The 19,448-nt window shown below is 46.7% G+C and overlaps 1 protein-coding gene across 1 annotated transcript in view; it reads right to left on the bottom strand.

The window, feature by feature from the left end:
* Positions 1 to 61: 61 nt before the first annotated feature.
* LOC310752347 (ubiquitin carboxyl-terminal hydrolase 5-like) overlaps positions 62 to 19,448 on the bottom strand; it is a 25,244-nt gene continuing 5,857 nt past the window's right edge. Inside the window, exons 4-17 of the mRNA XM_083592456.1 lie at positions 18,617 to 18,788; positions 17,662 to 17,855; positions 16,189 to 16,260; positions 14,611 to 14,689; positions 13,731 to 13,856; positions 11,809 to 11,962; positions 10,316 to 10,490; positions 7,393 to 7,481; positions 5,714 to 5,905; positions 3,066 to 3,209; positions 2,807 to 2,952; positions 2,503 to 2,656; positions 1,618 to 1,702; positions 62 to 681 (exon numbers count right to left, since the gene is read on the bottom strand). Of these exons, the coding sequence (XP_083448582.1) occupies positions 588 to 681; positions 1,618 to 1,702; positions 2,503 to 2,656; positions 2,807 to 2,952; positions 3,066 to 3,209; positions 5,714 to 5,905; positions 7,393 to 7,481; positions 10,316 to 10,490; positions 11,809 to 11,962; positions 13,731 to 13,856; positions 14,611 to 14,689; positions 16,189 to 16,260; positions 17,662 to 17,855; positions 18,617 to 18,788 (1,876 nt within the window). The 3' untranslated portion in view covers positions 62 to 587. The remainder of the gene's footprint in view (positions 682 to 1,617; positions 1,703 to 2,502; positions 2,657 to 2,806; positions 2,953 to 3,065; positions 3,210 to 5,713; positions 5,906 to 7,392; positions 7,482 to 10,315; positions 10,491 to 11,808; positions 11,963 to 13,730; positions 13,857 to 14,610; positions 14,690 to 16,188; positions 16,261 to 17,661; positions 17,856 to 18,616; positions 18,789 to 19,448) is intronic.

The raw sequence follows: 19,448 nt of genomic DNA, 5'->3' as shown, positions 1-19,448 counted from the left end.
CTGTGACCAACCAACGCAGGCCAGCCTATAATAAAAAATGAAGACTATGAACAAGACCCAGTTGCTGGAAGGGGGGTACAAGGTTTTTATTTGATCCTTTGTGTTTTGGCATATAAGGGGCACATGAAGAACTGGTGCTAACTTTACGGCCCAGGTTTCCCCCAGCACAATTCCCAGGGTGGGGGTGAGGGGGGGAAGCCGCCCTATATGGTACAGAAAGCCACACGTAACCAAGTGCTCCCTCCTGCCCCCACCCCTTTCTAAATTGTCCAAGCGTGTTAGTTACATCAAGAGGAAACATGTTGTGCACAGATGTCCCCTGGGAGCCTGGGTTCAGTGAGATATATATTCCCCCCCCTTCTTGCTCTTACACAGAGGTTCAAACCCACCCCCACCCCCGCCCACCAGTGTCCAGAGGGGCAGCAAACTCCAGCTTCCTCCAGGAGGGATACTGCTCCTGGGGCTGCAGCAGTGGCACACAGACACATAGGGGTTGAGAGTTGGCCCTCTTCGTTGCATTCATCGCTGCCATTTCCCCTCCTCCTGCCATCGCCTGGCTCCTACTCCACATCTGGCAGGAGAGGGTCCTAGCTGGAGATTCGCTGGTAGAAGTAGATGTAGCCAAGATCCTTGGGAGGCTTTTCAGAAGCGCAGACTTTCTGGTCGTTGTAGATCACCCATCTGGAGTGGGGCGGGGAGAAGAGGGATTTATTGAAATTATTTCTTTTCCTTTTATAAAAGGAAATCAAGTTTCTAGGCCTTATGGTGGCAAAGAATGCTCAGAAGTGAACAGATCAAATGCCTGCTTAAATCTCAGCAGCCAGAGAGGTGATATAATAAGATATTCAACATAACTACCCCCCCCACTCCCAAATATAAGTGAAAAAATGTATCAATAGGGCACAATGATTATTTCCCCCCTCTAAAATGCCACTTTGCGTAATGGGCATTACAGGCTTGGGATTCCTTTGGGGCAGAATTTTGTTTAAAAAGCACACGTAGCCCAGCATACGGGCTCTTTCAGTAGCCAAGCTGCCCTTCCACAATGACCGATCAAGGCAGTTACAGTGGTGCCTTGGTTTGCATATGTCTTGGATTACAAACACATCAAACTCGGAAGTGTATGTCCCAGTTTGCAACCTTTTTTTGGATTACAACCCATTTTATTTGGATTACGAACAAATTTTTTTTAGAGGCCCCATTGGCAAAAGCGTGCCTTGGGTTACAACCTGTTTTGGTTTACAAACGGACCTCCGGAACGGATTATGGTTGTAAGCCAAGGTACCACTGTACAGGGCTTCTTCAATGTCTACAAAATTCAAAGACATATTTCACTGCAGACCAAGGAATTGTACTTGCGGCTTAGTGGTTTCCCTCTACGGGGCTTGACCGATTAAAACAAGTTGCCTACACGGTAGCTTACATATGCACCGGGAGCAAAAAACTGCAAACGTGCTGAAAATTCATGTTTCTAACTTCCGCTTGGACTGCCTTGTTTAACTTTGAGGGTTAGATTGTAAGTAATACAAACCTAGTTGGCTGGCTGCCTTCAGAATCCTTCCTTGTTCACCCCCCGCCCCCCCAACTCTCTCAAAGGGTACTTTGTTTCCTCCTTACCTGCTATCCTTCTTGATATGACAGACGTAATGGCCACACATAGTGGATGTGCCCATGTGGCTGATGAAGGCAAAAAGCTGGTATTCTGAAAGAGCGAAAGGGAAGAGTCAAGCATGCTTGCTACCCTCTCTGCAAGCTCTCCCTCATACCGCCAGAGGATCGTAGAATTGTAGAACTGAAGAGCTGGAAGGTTACCCCAAGCGTCATCTAGTCCAACCCTCTGCAATGCAGGAATCAATGCAGGATCTGGTACATTATGAGACTGGATGAGCTGTCCTGAAGAACAGCCTCATTGACATGTACAGATGAGAGGCGGGCCAAGGCATGTGTGTGTGTGTGTGTGTGTGATAATCTGGAACGGCACCAAGTCTGTCTTCAAACACTCCCGTCCCCGTAAAGAAGGTGCCAGAGGACACAAGACTGGTTCAGATAAAGTCAACCGAAGAGCCTTTCTGGACCTGGCCAGTGCCCATCTAGTTGCCACCCATAACCACCCAGTTATTTCCAGGAAACAACAGCAATAACCCTCCCTGCATTGTTTGCTGGCTGGCATAAGGAAATCACAGGTACCCTCTCCAATATGGCTATGAGCCTTTTATAGCCCCAGCCGCCATGACTTGTCCAATCCCGGTTTTAAAGCCACCTAAGACAGCAGCTATCAGCGTATCTTATGGGAGCAAATTCTCTAGGTCAGTTTGGTGCCAAGCTCCCAATTGGGAGTGGGGTGGGGAGAAATAAACAAGGGCTTCAGGGCTTGGGATGAAGACTGATGGGTGAGGCACAGATCTAGGCAACCACAGTATGGACCACAATGTTCTAAAGCGCTAGGGTACCAAAACTACTCAACGCTCCAAAGTCAAAACTCCCCCAGGGTTGCAGACTCACTTCCAGATCCATCACGCACTTTTGGCCCTACAGGGACAGATTCAGATATGGATTCGGCCGCTGAACGCCCCTCCGAAATGTCCATGGCCGCTTCTGCGTCCAGGTCGTCAATATGGCTGAAGATCCAGTCCACAGCCCGCTCGAGGCTGTTATTCTGCGGAGGAGAGGATTGCAAACAGTCATGCTAGGAGCCCACCCAATTCTCCCCCCCCCCCGCCCCCAAAGGGTACAGCTCCAGGCACAATGATGCAGAGGAGAAGCAGAAGAGGACGAACGCTCTGCTCATCTTTCACCCTCGACCCACCGTAGCTCTGAGCGCTTTCATGGCCTGATCCCGGGAAAAGCCCATGGAGACGATGGTGGCCACGCTGTCTTCTGATGGAGGGTCTGGACAAGCGATGGTGGAACCTGGTCCACTGGATCCAGGAAGAACCAGAGGATTGGCAAAATCTAGAGAAAAGAGGGAAAAGGTGGGAGCCATGGAGTCTTCCCGCCCAACATGTCCTAATCCCAGGAGAAAAAGTTTAATGCCCTGAAAATAGGGACCCACGTTGCTGACGTACCTGGATCATCCATGTGGGACATGACCCAGTTCATCGCCGCCTCAGCCCCACTGTTCCCAGTGTAATACACAGCTTTGCGGCAGGCGTCCGTCGGAAAGCCCATCTCCACCAGTTGAGTAATCACAGACTCATCCAACATGGGGGCTGCAATGGGAGGGGAAAGGGTTAGAGGTCTCCAGAAAGCACCGCTTCTGGCCAAGCCCTTCGCGGGATCAGGCCCCAGCCTTCCGCTCTGCAGGTTTTCTCTCTTGCACACACTATGCGCCTTCGCCAAGGCCATGCCTGTATCCAGCGGTCTGTGGAAATGGCCACTCCAGCACCGGCAACAAGCAGTTGCTAGGAGAGGCATAGCCACCTCCCCAGCTCTGCGCACATTTCTTAAAGGAGTCAAAGACAGACCAAGCCTGGGATGAGATGGCAAACAATGACCATGATTTACAACACCATGCTTCGTAACAAATACAATACTACTGTTGAACAATATGGGTTCATAATAACTAGGGGAACAATTCTATATGCATTGTGATGCCTCTCTTTTCTTCGTCTTCTTCCTTTTTGGTTGATGTGAGGTATGTCCCCCCCCGCCCCCCCAAATCATTATTTTTTTAAAAAAGATAGACCAAGCCCTTTTCCCATCCATACCTTCCTCACAGGGCTATGCAACTGGTGGCTCACCAAACTCACATGCTGCCCAGAGGGGCTGGGGCAACCCAGTCAGATGGGTTGCATATAAATAAGATTATTATTATTATTATTATTATTATTATTATTATTATTATTATATGGTAGCCTGCTAGCAAGCAGCTCCATCAGTCTCCTGTTCTCGCTGTTGCCAAAACAACACCATCCTGACAAAAGTATTTAAGGAACAGGAGATGGGGAATGTCAGGGAACTGCCATCGGAACTAGAGGAGGAGGCGAGGCTCCACAGCGATGCTGGAGAGGGGCCAAGCAGGGAGAGAGGCAGGTCTCCTGTTGGGGAAGAAAATCAGCGCAACACCAGGGATAGAGGGGGGCCAATGGGAGAAGCAGAGAGCAGGCTCCGGGACTCTTCACTGGACACCAGCAGGGAGAGCACAGGTCCTCCGCTGCCCACGCCCTCCCTGCGCAGAAGACTTCCGCGCAGGGAGAGTAGGAGGAGACTGGGCGTCAAACAACTTTTATGTTGGAAAAGGTTTAAGGAACGCCCACTGACGGATTCTGCCAGCGACTGAACAGCCACGGAGTGGATGGCTGTCCAGCGAGAAATGGTTTAACCAGCCAACCTAGCCCAGAGCGGCGGCAACTTACGCACAAGCAGCCCCTAAAGCCATTACAGGGAACATCCTACTAGGTCGGTTTCTCCCTTGACATACTACGGTTTCTTTCAGATTTCACAAACCTGATCCTGAGAGAAGTCAGTGGAGACTTTGGTGGGAGATTCAGGCAGAACATAGTGGAGCTTTTCGCCACTGACTTCTGAGAGAGCCAGAGGAATTATGACGACTGGGAGGGTTGTCAAGCTGCTGGCAGGCTACACTTTCTAGCTGGTGGGCTGTGTTCAGTTTGGTGGGCCACAGCTGCACAGGTCTTTTCTAAAAGAAATGTACATGCTGCATGTGACGATGACTATGAGCAGAGGATGGGCAAGTGCCCTTTGACAAGAAACGGACTTTGCAAAGGATCGCAGAGGGTTGTCTCTCTGGAATACCCCTTCTGAACGAGGCCCGAAGGTGCACTATGCCCCATCCATTGCCATAACATTTCACTCTGCTGATTTCATGGTGGGATTAAAGGTCTCAGTTAAGGAAGGGTTCGGCAACCTCCAGGGCACCACAGGTCTCATTAGATGGGGAAAAAGATGTGACAGGAGAAGACAGCTCTTAAACAGACGTGCCTCAGAGACAGGATTTGAGAGTGGTTATTAGGATCCCCTACTCTTGAGTAGGACCCTGGCAGAGACACATGCCCAACTGGCATGTTCTCTCCCTCCTGGTCAATCATTTGGGAGCTTCAAAAGCTTTCTTCAGTCCAAACATCACAGCGACTGATTCCAAGAAACATCAGCACACTTATGGATACGCAGAGTATTTCGCAGTTTGCGTAACAGTCCTCAGCATTTTGGCTAATCTACTTTATTTACATATAAACACACACGGAGCACTGCAACGTGGCTCCCTCCCTCTCTCTTGGCATCAGACAGCAAAGAGAAAGAACGAAGGACAATAGTCCCACTCCACGGAACACAGTAACACAAACATCCTGTCTCCATCACTTCCCACTCTGTGGAATGAAAACATACAGAGTCATGTGACAGACAACAATCCCATGACTGCAGACATGGGGAATGAATATTCAACAGTGATTGCCTCTGGCTAAAAAAAGAAAAGGGGGGGCTGATTCTCTAGAAACACACCCTGTAAGATTCAGACTTTACAATTCCATCCCTGAAGCCCCCATGATTCAATAGTGGATCCTGAGATGTTGTGTAAGGTGGTGCAGAGTCAGGCAGCCAGCAATTCGACAGAAGAGCTGACAGGAAGACAGACTGAGCAAGGAGAAGGAAAGGCACTGACACAGGTGACAGGACACAAGGAGAGAGAGGGAGGGGGGATTGAGTGAGTGAGTGAGAGACTCAAGGAAGAGAGGAAAGGAGAAGAGTCACTAACATGTCGGAGAGGAGAAGTGAGGGGAGCAGAAGGAGTCGTCGTCCTCGTTGCCATAGAAACCCAGGCTACCTTTGGGCTCATCTGGTGTCACCAGCGGAGGCGCTATGTCAGGCATCTCCTCCTCCTCAGGCTGCAGTCCTGTCCCCTGGAGTGCAGAGATGTCCAGCTCATCTGGCATTTCGATGGAGACATCTGTCAACGCAAGCAGCACAATGGGGATTGTGTCAGGGATTGTGTCAAATGTAAATTGGCTATACAAGAAGGCTAGCGTAAAAAATGAAAGAAAACGCCACAATCTATGGACGTGCTAACAGAACAAGGCCACCGATAAGGAAAGGCTCCTAAGAATAGATGTTGCGTAGTGGCAGAGACCATGAACCAGGAAGTCCACAGCCACAAACCTGTGTGAGTGTCTGGAGGCGGCTGGAGGATGGACGGTGGCTAAAATATTTAGGTTGAATCCTGACAAGACAGAAGTACTGTTTCGGGGGGACAGGGGGAGGGCAGGTGTGGAGGGCTCTCTTGTCCTGAATGGGGTAACTGTGCCCTTGAAGGACCAGATGCACAGCCTGGGAGTCATTTTGGACTCACAGCTGTCCATGGAGGCGCAGGCCAATTCTGTATCCAGGGCAGCTGTCTACCAGCTCTGTCTGGTACGCCGGCTGAGACCCTTCCTGCCCGCGGACTGTCTCGCCAGAGTGGTGCATGCCCACTTGGGACTACTGCAATGCACTCAACATGGAGCTACCTTTGAAGGTGACCTGGAAACTACAATTAATCCAGAATGCGGCGCCTAGACTGGCGACTGGGAGCGTCCACCGAGACCATATAACACTGGTAATGAAAGACCTACATTGGCTCCCAGTATGTTTCCGAGCACAATTCAAAGTGTTGGTGCTGACCTTTAAAGCCCTAAATGGGCTTGGCCCAGTAGACCTGAAGGAGCACCTCCACCCCCATCATTAAGCCCGGACACCAAGGTCCAGCTCCGAGGGCCTTCTGGTGGTTCCCTCGCATGAGAAGCCAAGTTACAGGGAACCAGGCAGAGGGCCTTCTCGGTAGCGGCACCCACCCTGTGGAATGCCCTCCCATCAAATGTCAAGGAAATAAACAACTATCTGACTTTTAGAAGACATCTGAAGGCAGCCCTTTTAGGGAAGTTTTTAATTTTTGATGTTTTATCGTGTTTTTAATATTTTGTTGGGAGTCACCCAGAGTGGCTGGGGAAACTCAGCCAGATGGGCGGCATATAAATAATAAATTTTTATTATTATTAACCTACCAGGTAGTTTTAAGCAACCTAACATCCTGTGGTGCTCCCCCTTCATTCCCCCATATCTACAATTGCAGATAATAGTGGCCTACCTCACAAGGGTATTTTAAGGATTACCGGAGAGCTGAGCCACTTTGAACAGTCAGAAACACCATATATCTTCGCTAAGTATTGTCATTATGATTGTCAACTAGGAGGGAATATCTGGTGCAGCGACAAGAATTGCCATGCTGGAATTATGAGATGTCACTTCTAACCCTGGACAACCCGTGATTTCTCAACATTTTATTTATTTATTACATTTTAACACCACCTTTCATCCGTAGATCTCAGGGTGGTTCACAGCATAAAAATACAAGATGAAAACACAAAATGTACAAAACCCCTCCAAAAATAGCCCTCTTACCGAGTTTTTTGGGCACCCAGTCTAGGCCAAAAGTGAACTTCTTGATCTGGATCACGAGATAATCTGGGAAGGAGGCAAACCGGGTTGTCCTAAAAAATGAGATGAAGAGCTAGTGAAGCATCCCATTTCAAAAGTTAAGCAACACCCAACCAAGAGAGAAGGGAGACTCCTCAATATAGACTCTTACATGGAGCAGCAGTTGCAAGCTTACAGTTTCTTAGAGTCTCGCAAGCTTCCCACTTTCTGCATGGACCGTGCACACAATTGCTTAACTTGTTTCTACTAAGGATGCACGATGTTTCATACCAAACAAAACCAAAAAATGGAAGCCAACAGTCACAAGGCTAACAGAACAAACAAATGAGTTCCGAAGGGGCAACTGTACACATTAGAGCTGAAGATGTCCAACAATGTGATAGGTCTTCCTTTCACAGGTGGAAGGACAAAAAAAGACAGAGGTTTACCCTTTGCCTGTGTCGGTACTTTCTGAATTGGAGGTTTCTGTGGAAATACAGCTGTAGCTTATCAGTTCCTTTAAAACTTTCAGTCCTATTTCATACACTTCGCTGGACTGGTCATATTGTGCAGATGCCTGAGTATCGTCTTCCAAAGCAACTACTCTATTTCGAACTTAAAAATGGAAAGCGTAATGCTGGTGGTCAGCAAAAGAGGTTTAAAGACTCTCTCAAGGCAAATCTAAAAAAATGTATTATAAACACTGACAACTGGGAAACAGCGCTCCAGTTGGAGAACAGCCTTTACCAAAGGTGTCATGGGCTTTGAAGACACTCAAACTCAGGATGCAAGGGAGAAACGTGCTAAGAGGAAGGCACGCTTGGCAAATCCACACCGTGATCAACTCCCGCCCAGAAACCAATGTCTCCACTGTGGAAGGACGTGTGGATCCAGAATTGGCCTCCACAGTCACTTATGGACTCATTGTTAAAACCATGTTTATGGAAGACAATCTTACTTGGCTACGAGGGATCGCCAAAGAAGAAGTTGTCCCACCCAGATCCCATTGCTCTGTGATATGGATTTGCAGATTGGAGCTAATCGGTCTCCTCCCTGTGCCTGGCATGTGTTTCTTTTACCTTTATTCATTCAAAGCTTGCTCAGAATCCAAGTGTGCTTTAGTGAGTGAGCAATTATGCACAGTGTGTGTGTGTGTGTGTGTGTGTGTGTGTGTGAGAGAGAGAGAGAGAGAGAGAGAGAGAGAGAGAGAGAGAAGGATGTTCTCTCTCTCTCTCTCTCTCTCATATACTGACTGAATCAGTCCATTCATTGTCACAAATTACAATGAATAGCAGATGGGCAGTTTCTGGTTGTAGACAAGGGAGACATGCTGGCAGAACATCAGGCCATGGCACTTGGCAGCCTCCCAAATGGAAGAACCCAGTAGTTTTTCCCATCCACTAGCTAGCAAAACGAGGAGGAAATGGACTGAGGGGAAACAGGATGCAGCAGATATCCTTCGCAGGCAGCTGCACCTGTGTGATTGCAGCCACTTCTCTGGCTAAGGAGGCTGTTGTTGCTCAGTCTTCCCCTCCTCCCCAGGTAGGGAATTTGCCAAGGGGCTAGAGTTAACTTTGGATACGAGGGATATCCAAATATGATTTGAGCTATTCCCTCCCAGTCAGGAAGCTGTGTAGGGTGTACCATTCTGGGTACTTACTTGACTAAGGCAAGGCAATAAAGAGCCCCTCTCACTTTCCCAGCTGCCATAGCACCAGCCACAATCTGTGCACAAATTGAGAGGGAGCAACAGCCCAGGTTTTTGTTTTCTCCACAAATCCTGTGGGCAGTGGGAGAACAGCAGACCCAACTCATGGAAGATCTGCAGCTGAGGGGAATATCTCCTATGCCAGATCTAGCCAGGGGTCAGCAAACATTTTCAGCCACTTTCAACATTTTCACCACTGTCCCTCAGACCTTGTGGGGGGCCAGACTATATTTTTTTGGGGGGAAATAATGAACAAATTCCTATGCCCCACAAATAACACAGAGACGCATTTTAAATAAAAGCACACATTCTACTCATGTAAAAACACGCTGATTCCCGGACCATCCACAGGCCGGATTTAGAAGGTGATTGGGCCGATTCTGGCCCCCGGGCCTTAGTTTGCCTACCCATTCAGGTAAGCTGTATACAATGAAGGGGAACGTTACCAAACCACGGCACGTCATCCCTTGGTCACTGGTGCTGCAAGGGGAGGCAAATGGGCTCATGCCTTTTGTTTCCGATGATGAGAAACATGACTGGAAATTGTGTCACACAGGTTTCTAGCACCTAGGTCTCCCACTCTCTGGGCCTCATCAGCTCTGGTTTGGTGGTGCAGCTTTGTTTCTCAAATCTTATAATATGCATTGTTTGTCAAAGCCACTATTGCCTCCAGCCAGGCCTTCAAACTGTGCCCAATGTCTGCCAACCAGGCCTGTCTGTGCAAGAGCCTGGTGTCTGCCCAGTTGGTGCTGCTCTGCCACACTTAGCGTTTTCCTACATGGGGGAAAGGGGTCCTGTTTTAGGGAGCCTGTCTGAAATTTGGTAGGGTCCAGTTCCTTGGGAAGATCATTGGAACGACACAAAAGCTTCACAGCAACAGGAAACAACTCCACAATGGCACTAATACAGTCACACCTTGGTTTTCAAACAGCTTAGTTCTCAAACGTTTTGCATACTGAACGCAGCAAACCCAGAAGTGAGTGTTCCAGTTTGCGAACTATTTTTGGAAGTCGAACGTCCGAAGCGGCTTCCAATTGGAAGCCGCGGTTTGGTTTCCAAATGTTTGGGAAGTCAGACTTCCGGAACGGATTAGTACGACTGTACTAAGATGACACAAATGCAATCCTCAGCAAGGTTTATTTCCTTGCATGCCCCGGATTTCAAACTTGCTAGCACTGCCTCGCTGCTCCCCCAACTCACTTGAGTGCCACAGACTTTGCCTGCAAGGCTGTGCTCCAGAAGTCATCTACTTGCTCTGGGGCCCCGTAGGCCTCTAGGCAGGAGCTGAAAGGCACCTTGGCACGGACCAGTTCGGGCAGCGGCTGCTTCTCCTCCTCTGCCTGCCGCTTTCTTTCTTCATATTCTAGCAACTCATCTGCAGGAAAAAGCAAAAAGAAGCACGCTCTAGCACACAAGATTTATCATTAGGTTTGGCTATAGGTCATGGAAAATGGACTGGCCAGCTGCAATTTCCATTACATAATTCCCTGTGTCCGCTGCCTTGCCAGTGGCAACACCTTTCACCTTTCTTCAAATTCTTGCTGGTATGTTCCAAAAATACACACCATCGTGACAAACGAAAACAGTACCCCCTCCCACAAACAGTTTAAAAGGCCATAGGATTAGAACAGCTACAAACCAGACACAAATCCTTGTGCAGGGTGTTAAATTGTGCTGTTGCTGGCGAACTCCAGATGAAACTCATTATTATTTGTTGCAGTTTGAATCCTGGTTCATATTGGGAACTAAATCTCCCTTGGTTGCCCTAATACTTACTTTAAATGTTGTGAGGATCCTATGCCCTTTTAAAATGTGTTTTTTTTGGGGGGGTGTTATTGTGTTGGTTTTATTTTGATTATGTATTTTGTGGTTTTATATTTTGATTTTATTCTGTGAACCACCCTGAGACCTCTGGATATTGGGCAGTATTCAATAAATAATAAACGATCATAGATGACCTCTACCCAGAAAAGTTGGGTGAATGCAGCTGAGCTGATTTTATTGGATTTCTTGGTGGTATTTGATTCTATTGCCCAACCAACATCTGTTTGGCTGGGCAAGGTAACGGGGGTGTTCTTGGTTTGTTTTTGCTTTTATTATGTATTTTGTCTTCTTATTTTGTGTTTTTGTGCTGCGAACTGCCCTGTGATATTCGGGTGAAGGGCGGTATAAATTTTTTATTAAGAATAATAACAAAAACCACAGGAAAAGCTCTGCAGTATCCTCTCCCTTAAATCCATGCTTAGTGCATGATGTGCATGCACCCTAGATGACAGATAGGGCAGAGGTGGAGAGACAGAGGCAGCTGCTATGAACAGGGTTTTAGTGTTACTAGAACCTCATAGCAAGGCTTGGCCAGTTTCAGAGTGGAGCGAGGAAAAGGGAATTGGCTGGCTGTTATCCTCATGAAAATCACAGGGAAATGATGGAGCAGGGTTTCTCAAACTTGGGTCTCCAGCTGTTTTTGGACTACAGTTCCCATCATCCCTAACCACTGGTCCTGGTAGCTAGGGATGATGGGAGTTGTAGTCCAACAGTCCAAGACCCATGTTCGGGAAACGGTGCGGTAGAGTAAGCTTGGCTTGGCGTGGAAAGGAGACCAATGCTCTTGCACATACCACTTTGAGCACAGAAATAAAGGTCTGCAAAGGACGGAGGGGTGGGGAGACACCAGTGACATCACAGCTCCCCACCTTTGTTCAGCGCTGCCTCCATGGGCACAGGCAGCTGCATGATGTAATCAACGCGCTGGGTGTATTTCACTTTCTCCGTGGCCAAGCACTTGAGCTTCTCCTCCACCAAGAAGCGGAAGACCTCGTTGGGGTTCTCGGAGCTACGGCAGTTCCTCTGAGGAAGGAAAATATGGGAACAGGAAGGAGAGGCATTAGGGCCAGCGACAGCATACATACTGGAGGAGAGGATCCAGGAGCAAGGATCCAAACAAGCAAAAGCTACTCTGTCTGCCTCTCCTTTAAAAGCCTATGCCAAAGCTTCCAGGCTTCTGGACTTTCAGGAAAGCACTTGCTTTGGCTGTTGAGGAAGCACTCTTTTGGGCCTAGCCAGCACCCTGCATATCAGGCCTAAGCCAATGGCAAACCCAACATTCCTCTGCAGCTGAATATGGTGGGGACAAGGTTAGTGGAGGTCAAGCTGCCTTTCAGGAAGGTTTGGCTGTCATTGTTGGTCTTCTCTTTTTTTTTTTAAATAATTTTTATTAACTGGCCAATCACATCAAATTAAATCACATCACATAAATTCCAAATTACAAAGCCAAATTTTTAAATTTTGTTGGGGGAACCCATACTTCAAGATCCAAAGGGGGATTCAAATCATCTTCTTATTACTGCGTTAGTGTCCAAATCAGTCCCAATCAGTCCAGACAAAGTTCATAATTCTATCCAGTCTTATCTTGGTGTTTCCACATCATATCTTGTTCATTAATTTCTCTTTTTCTTTTACGATCTCTTCTGTTAGTCTCCTTAAGCCGATAAGCAAATATAATAATCCTGTGTGAATTTCCCGTTCTTCCAATCTAAGTCCAGATGGTTTCCATATATCTCCTTCGTAGATAACATCACTCTTTCCATCATAAATCAGGCATTTTTCGCTCTTAAATCCCACGGAGGAGTTTATCCACGATATATAAACAGCACTATTTCTCTCTTTCTCCTCCCAGACCCAAGAGCTCCAACAATGCCTCCCAAGATGGCGACGGCATTTTTAACTGCGTCATTCCAAAACTCTTAACTTTCCAGCTTCGTCTTGAAGCATTGCTTTGGTTCGAAAGTTTATCTCCACACAGCCTTAAATCACAGCTTAAGTCCTTAAAGTTCTGACTTATTAGGGGAGGGGATTCTTGTTAAATCACGTGAAAAGGAATGGAAGGTTTTTCCCCCCTCCCCCCTCAGTCATTTGCAATACCGTATCTTGTCGTATCTTCTCATATTTTATTCTTGCCTTGTTATCAGAGATCTCTTCTGTCAGCAGTCTTTACTCCCCCTTTTTCCTTGAAGTATGTGCAATTTATCTCGTCCAAATTGTTTCTTTTGAAGATTCTTGCAAACTAGAGGCGCGGATCAGAGACGGCATCAAGGAGTGCCGGAATCCCACAGGAGGGCTTTGTGCCTAGTGCCCCCACCCCCACAAATTCGGGGGTGGTATAGGGCACAGCAGGCAAGGGCCGTCCCCCCCATAATCCTGGGGGGGTTAAGGAGGCTAATTACCCCCATCATAGCCTCCAAATTACCTCGTGTGGGTCGGAGAGATGTTATTGTCAGCCATCTTCCGATGCGCCACCTAGTGGCCCCCCATTGTTGGTCTTCTCATTGAGGAGCCCCAGGTTCACTGGAACTCTGTGCTTGAAAACTATACTGTGCCCTGTCGTTTCAAAGACTTTCATCATTCTAGCCCAGGGGTGGGGAACAGGACCCATCAGGCAGGTCAGATCCCTTCGTTTTCCTCTCCCCCCTCCCCCGAACCAACTTTGGCAGGGGAGGCGGAGCACCAGCATTCAGTGCTGGCCTGCCAAACAACTCCTAGTCACCGGCCCAAATACCCTTCCGACCATTTCTATCCAGTAGAAGAAATCCATTTCCTAAAGCCCGGGAATTGTTACCTCCACCATGTTGATGAAGTGCAGGAAGAACTCCTGAGCGTCTTGTTGCCGATTGGTAGAGAATTCTGGATGACCTTTGCCAACAAGTGATTTAAACATTCGCGGTGCGATGCCATCTTGAATGCCCTGCAAGGAGAGGAGACAATTGCTTCAGCCAGGAGAGACCCGTAACCAGGGTGGATTTGATTTAAATCAAATTGATTTAAATCACAATTTAAATCACCAGTCAGTAAGACTTGATTTAAATCTTTTTTTTTACAGAAAGACTCATTTTTGCTGGTATAATCTTACCAGACGAAGGTTTCATTTTTGGAATAGTAAATTTTCAGAATAGTTTTTACAGCTATATCAAAAATTACTGATTTGGTTCTACTATTAGAAATACATAAGACAGATAATTATGAAATTATTGTGAGGTTTAATAAGTAAACTGTTCATATTTGGACAACTTTTCTGCTGTACTTTATTGGAAGGAGAAAAGTAATCATTTCCTTAATAACAATTGAAACAATTTATCTAACTAAAACAATAACATTATAGCATTTGTATTCATGTTTGTTAACTGATGTGGTTAAACAATTTAAAAAACAAACAGACTGAGTTTTAGCACACATGAGAAACTTAAAACCAATCCTTATTTCCTGATGAATAGCCTTTGGACTATAACGTAACTTAAATTGGAAACTATCTTTAGAAGTAATTTTTCTCCAAAATCATTTTATTTTAAAAATCTGATTTAAATCCAAAAAATCCGATTTAAATTTTAAAAATCTGATTTTTTTATTTTTTAAAAAAATAATTTATTTTTATCCACCCTGCCTGTAACTGATTTAGCAAGCCTCCTTCCAAGCTCAGGGACAAATGGGCTTCAGAATCCTACCTTGTCCACTTGCTGCTCTCCATCTGAAGCAGCTGGCTTTGAATATTCCCCAGAGAGTAGCCCATGGCCTAGCTTGGCTCTGGAAAAGCAGATAAATGTAATCAGCCCTGGCACGGATAATAAAGGTATGACCTTGCGAGTTTTAACCTTGTGGCCTGCCGAAATCTTGATGGGCACCTCCAGCTTCACACAAAAGATACGTGTTTGGGCTCTAATACCTGGAGTGATTTAGGAGCCTCTCAATGTCAACCGTGTCCAAGGAATTCTGCAAACAGTACAATATGTCTTTTCCAAGGAACAGGGACCTCAGGATTAGTGGCATCCAACTTTTCCTTGGGTTATAGAGCTGGAGGGGACTCTAAGGTGCAGGAATTTCCACTAAAGCATCCAGGACAGATGGCCATCCAACTTCTGCTTAAAACCTCTAAGGAAGAAGAGTCCACAATCTCCCAAGGGAGACCGTTCTGTGGTTGAACAGCTCTTAATGGTCAGAATGCTTTTCCTGATGTTTAGTTGGAATCTCCTTTCTTGTAACTTGAAGCCAACTTAAGATAGCTTTTTCTTTTCAAGAACAGGTGTGATGTACCTTTGGCCCACTGGGTGTTGCTGAACTACAACTCCCATCATCCCTGGCTATTAGCCATGTTTGCTGGGGCGGATGTAATTCATAGCTCAGCAACACCTGGTGGGCCAAAGATTCCCCACACCTGAAACAAAAACTAATTCACACAATCCAGTTTTTAAAAAAATAATAACCCCAAAATCTTGGATTTCATTTTAACAGGCTGCATCTAGACCAGGCTTCCTCAACCTTGGCCCTCCAGATGTTTTGAGACTACAATTCCCATCATCCCTGACCACTGGTCCTGCTAGCTAGGGATGATGGGAGTTGTAGTACCAAAACACCTGGAGGGCCGAGTTTGCCTATGCCTAATCTAGACACATCAAAAAATTGTTTCAGGCAAACACGCTTTAAACTTTGTATGAGAAATCGGGTTGGCAAAAATGGAACTCCCAAGTCTGGTGCCACAGTGTTATAATGCATATACTACACACATAAAACGCCCTTTCTTTACCAATCTAGCTGTGTCCTTAGATTTCTAAACCCTCACAATTCTACAAAATGTGGCAGTACCCCAATCAGCACAGAATGTTTCTCAAATTGTCGCTGCTTTTGCTTAGTGAGCACACTCTGTTCACTGCCGAACTGTGACAAACATGAGGGGCAGACTAGACTCACTCTAGTCCCCAACCCTGTCCCTTTGGGGCAGAGACTGGCACCCAGGGGTCTAGCAGCCTAGTTTCATAGGTGATGGGGGGGGAGCTGAAATGGATGTGGGTCAGGAAGGAGAAGGCCTTTTACCATCCATCAGCTCAGACCTCTGGCAAGAGAGATCTGTCAGACTCTGGCAGTCCACTGGCTGGGGAGAGAGGGAAGAAGAAAAGGGTGTGGCGTGTGGCAGAAAGAGAGAGAAGGGGTGGCTGTACCCCGCTAGAAGCATGCAGCAGCCGCTGACACAGACTACCGCCGAGGGAATGCGGCCCGTGACAGAAAGAGCCCTTTAGAGCACTACGTACACTTGGGTGTTGAAGTCCTGTGTCGGATCAGCAGGAGCATTTTGGAATATTTTCTCTAGCTTGTCTACATACCTAGAATGCAAGCAAGCAAACGAAAAAGAACAGTTCAGTGAACCCACGGTTGCATAATTCAGAACAGCAGAGCTGGCAAGATTCAGGGGTTTGGGGATCCAAATAATCTCAACCTCATTTTGTGAAAATAATAATAATAATAATAATAATAATAATAATAATAATGATGATGATGCACATGTCTAGGACTTGGAGCAGTAGAGAAACATCTCTTGCTTTTGGGTCTCTCTTGCATGTTTGGAGTTGGAATGTCCCCTTAATATGACCTTCTTAGGTACCAACTTGAACGATGCTGAGAGAGCTGCCCCTCAGCTCTGAAATCTCCTTCCTCTGGAGACTCCTGTTTGGCATGGCTTCCGGAAGCAGTGTGTTTTAACACGGACTACAACCAGACGTAACACGGACACTGGCACCACAGCTTGCAATAAACCCAGATGCCAACTTTGCTGCCACATACACCCGGACAACACCATTACTGGCCCCAACAACATCACACATACCATCTTGGGACTATTTAATTGCTCATCGTCTAACATTGTATATGCCATCAAATGCCAACAGTGTCCTTCAGCTCTCTATATTGGACAAACAGGCCAAACCTTACGCCAAAGAATAAACGGACATAAATCGGACATCAAGAATCACAAGACAGAGAAACCAGTAGGAGAACACTTCAATCTCCCAGGACATTCTATACAAGATCTCAAAGTAGCTGTATTACTACAAAGGAATTTCAGAAATAGACTGGAAAGAGAAGCTGCTGAATTGCAACTCATTACCAAACTTAAAACCATGGAGAGACCTGGTCTGAACAAAGACATTGGATTCTTATCTCATTATACATGACAAAGCCATTTTTCACCTTCTCACCCCTTGCTTTTTCCTGTAAGACCTATTGCAGTCGTTAAGAGTCGTCAACAGGCTCATCCCAGCTATCTGCCAACCACCCATTCCCACCACCCTTCTGAGTAATACCCCTCCCCACCTTCTCACTATATAGAAGGATCTGGCAACTTCTGTTTCAGTGTATCTGAAGAAGTGTGCATGCACACGAAAGCTCATACCAAGAACTAACTTAGTTGGTCTTTAAGGTGCTACTGGAAGGAAAAAAAAATTTTGTTTTGACTATAGCAGACCAACACGGCTACCTATCTGTCACAAAAATAATAGCAGATTTGAATTCCTCACACCCAAAAACATATTTTTGAGACCCTTCAGCTGAAGAAACTTACAAAAATTATGCTTCACCCTCTAAAATGACACCATACTACGCTATGCTCTCATCTCTGAAGGTGTTAAGATTGCTATATTACAGGCGATATCTGTTTGCACTCTCAGAAGAGATTCAATACAATTTGCTGCAGCTACAGGCACAATGGAGGCCTCCTCCGGGTCACTTACTTCCGCTGGAAATCTGGTATGCTGAACAACACCTGCACTACTGAGTTGAGATAGCAGCTGTTTCCCAGGTTACGGATGCCTGTGTAGCCAGGGCCATAGAGTGGCTTGAGCTGAACCCCGGACTCTTGGATCAGCTCCCACTCACCAATCCGCTGGTTCATGTCAATCTCTAGCTCTGTCATTGTCTTGTCAGTCTGGGAAGAAAGAACCACAGAAAATGTTCAGAAAATGCCCCTCCCCCAAGAGTTGCTGATCCAAGGAAAATTAATGGAGTAAGTCACAACAAAGGTGGCATGTGAGAAAGCTTACAAAGAACTCAAGAGCCCTCTCCCCACTCTCCATCTGGGCTACTTGGAATTTATCTTGCTAAAACACTGAATCAAAGACAAAAGAATTATTCTGGCCACAGTCTGGCATTAGGAGTTGGTAACAGGCAATTACGGTGCTGAAGGAAACTCTTGAGAGTCCCATGGGCTGCAAGAAGATCAAACCTATCCATTCTTAAGGAAACCAGCCCTGAGTGCTCACCGGAAGGACAGATCCTGAAGCTGAGGCTCCAAGACTTTGGCCACCTCAGGAGAAGAGAAGATTCCCTGGAAAAGACCCTGATGTTGGGAAAGATGGAGGGCACAAGGAGAAGGGGATGACAGAGGACGAGATGGTTGGATAGTGTCTTCGAAGCTACCAGCATGAGTTTGACCAAACTGCGGGAGGCAGTGGAAGACAGGAGGGCCTGGCGTGCTCTGGTCCAGGGGGTCACGGAGAGTCGGACACGACTAAACAACTAAACAACAACAGGCAGTCTCTCTCTCTCGCTCCCCATTTCTTCGAAAGCCTCTGAGCTACTCCAATGGCAAATCCATATCCCATCCTAGTGTCACATGTGAAAATCTCAAGCCCTAGTGGCCATGAAAATCTCAGGGCAGGAAGCAACACTCCCATCGCCCCTTCTCACCTTCTGCATTTTGAGCATGTCAATCCCAAAATGAGCCAGGTGCTCAGCCAGGTTGGGGTCCAAAACCATGTCGTCTTCATCGTATGAATAGACATCTATGGAGAAAGGAAACATTGGGAGGGGAGGTGAAAACCAACAAGTTTTTACCAAGTGCATCTCGGTGCTGTTCCACCTACAGAAATCCTCAAGAGCAGGGATGACCACCTGGGGCAGCCCAGCAGGCTGAATGCTGCTGGAGCCAGCAAGATAAATTCTATCTGGTCCCCAGCAGTTCTATCATTTTTTTAAAATACAGGAGAGAAGATGAACTATCTTTGACTGCACTTTGAGTAATGCAGGGCGGGGGTGTCGTTTTTGAAAGCTGCATGCAAAAAATGCTACTTAAAATTTCAATATTGCATATTTTATACGCCTGTTTTGCAGGATTAGCGTACAATACTATTGGCCCATAATTACTCAAGCTGCTTATGGAAGGGATGGGTTGCATGTCAAAATACGCTCCCAGCTCATGGTCGAGAAGGTCAGCCAACTGTTTAAGTACGCTGATCTGGCTCCTGAAGGCCTTCCAAAACCAAGGTACAGTTGTACCTTGGTTGTTGAACGCCTTGGTACTCGTTCGTTTTGGCTCCCAAACACCACCAACCCGGAAGTGAGTGTTCTGGTTTGTGAACATTTTTTGGAAGCCGAACGTCCAACATGGCTTCCAATTGAGTGCAGGAAGCTCCTGCAGCCAATCAGAAGCTGCGCCTTGGTTGTCAAACGTTTTCGGAAGTCGAACGGACTTCCGGAACAGATTCTGTTTGACAACCAAGGTATGACTGTATGTCCAAAA

The sequence above is a fragment of the Podarcis filfolensis genome (assembly GCF_964270895.1).
Source record: "Podarcis filfolensis genome assembly, chromosome: 17".
Taxonomy (NCBI): Eukaryota; Metazoa; Chordata; class Lepidosauria; order Squamata; family Lacertidae; genus Podarcis; species Podarcis filfolensis.
Note: the sequence above shows the minus strand (reverse complement) of the source record. Positions and strands in the feature narration are given on the sequence as shown.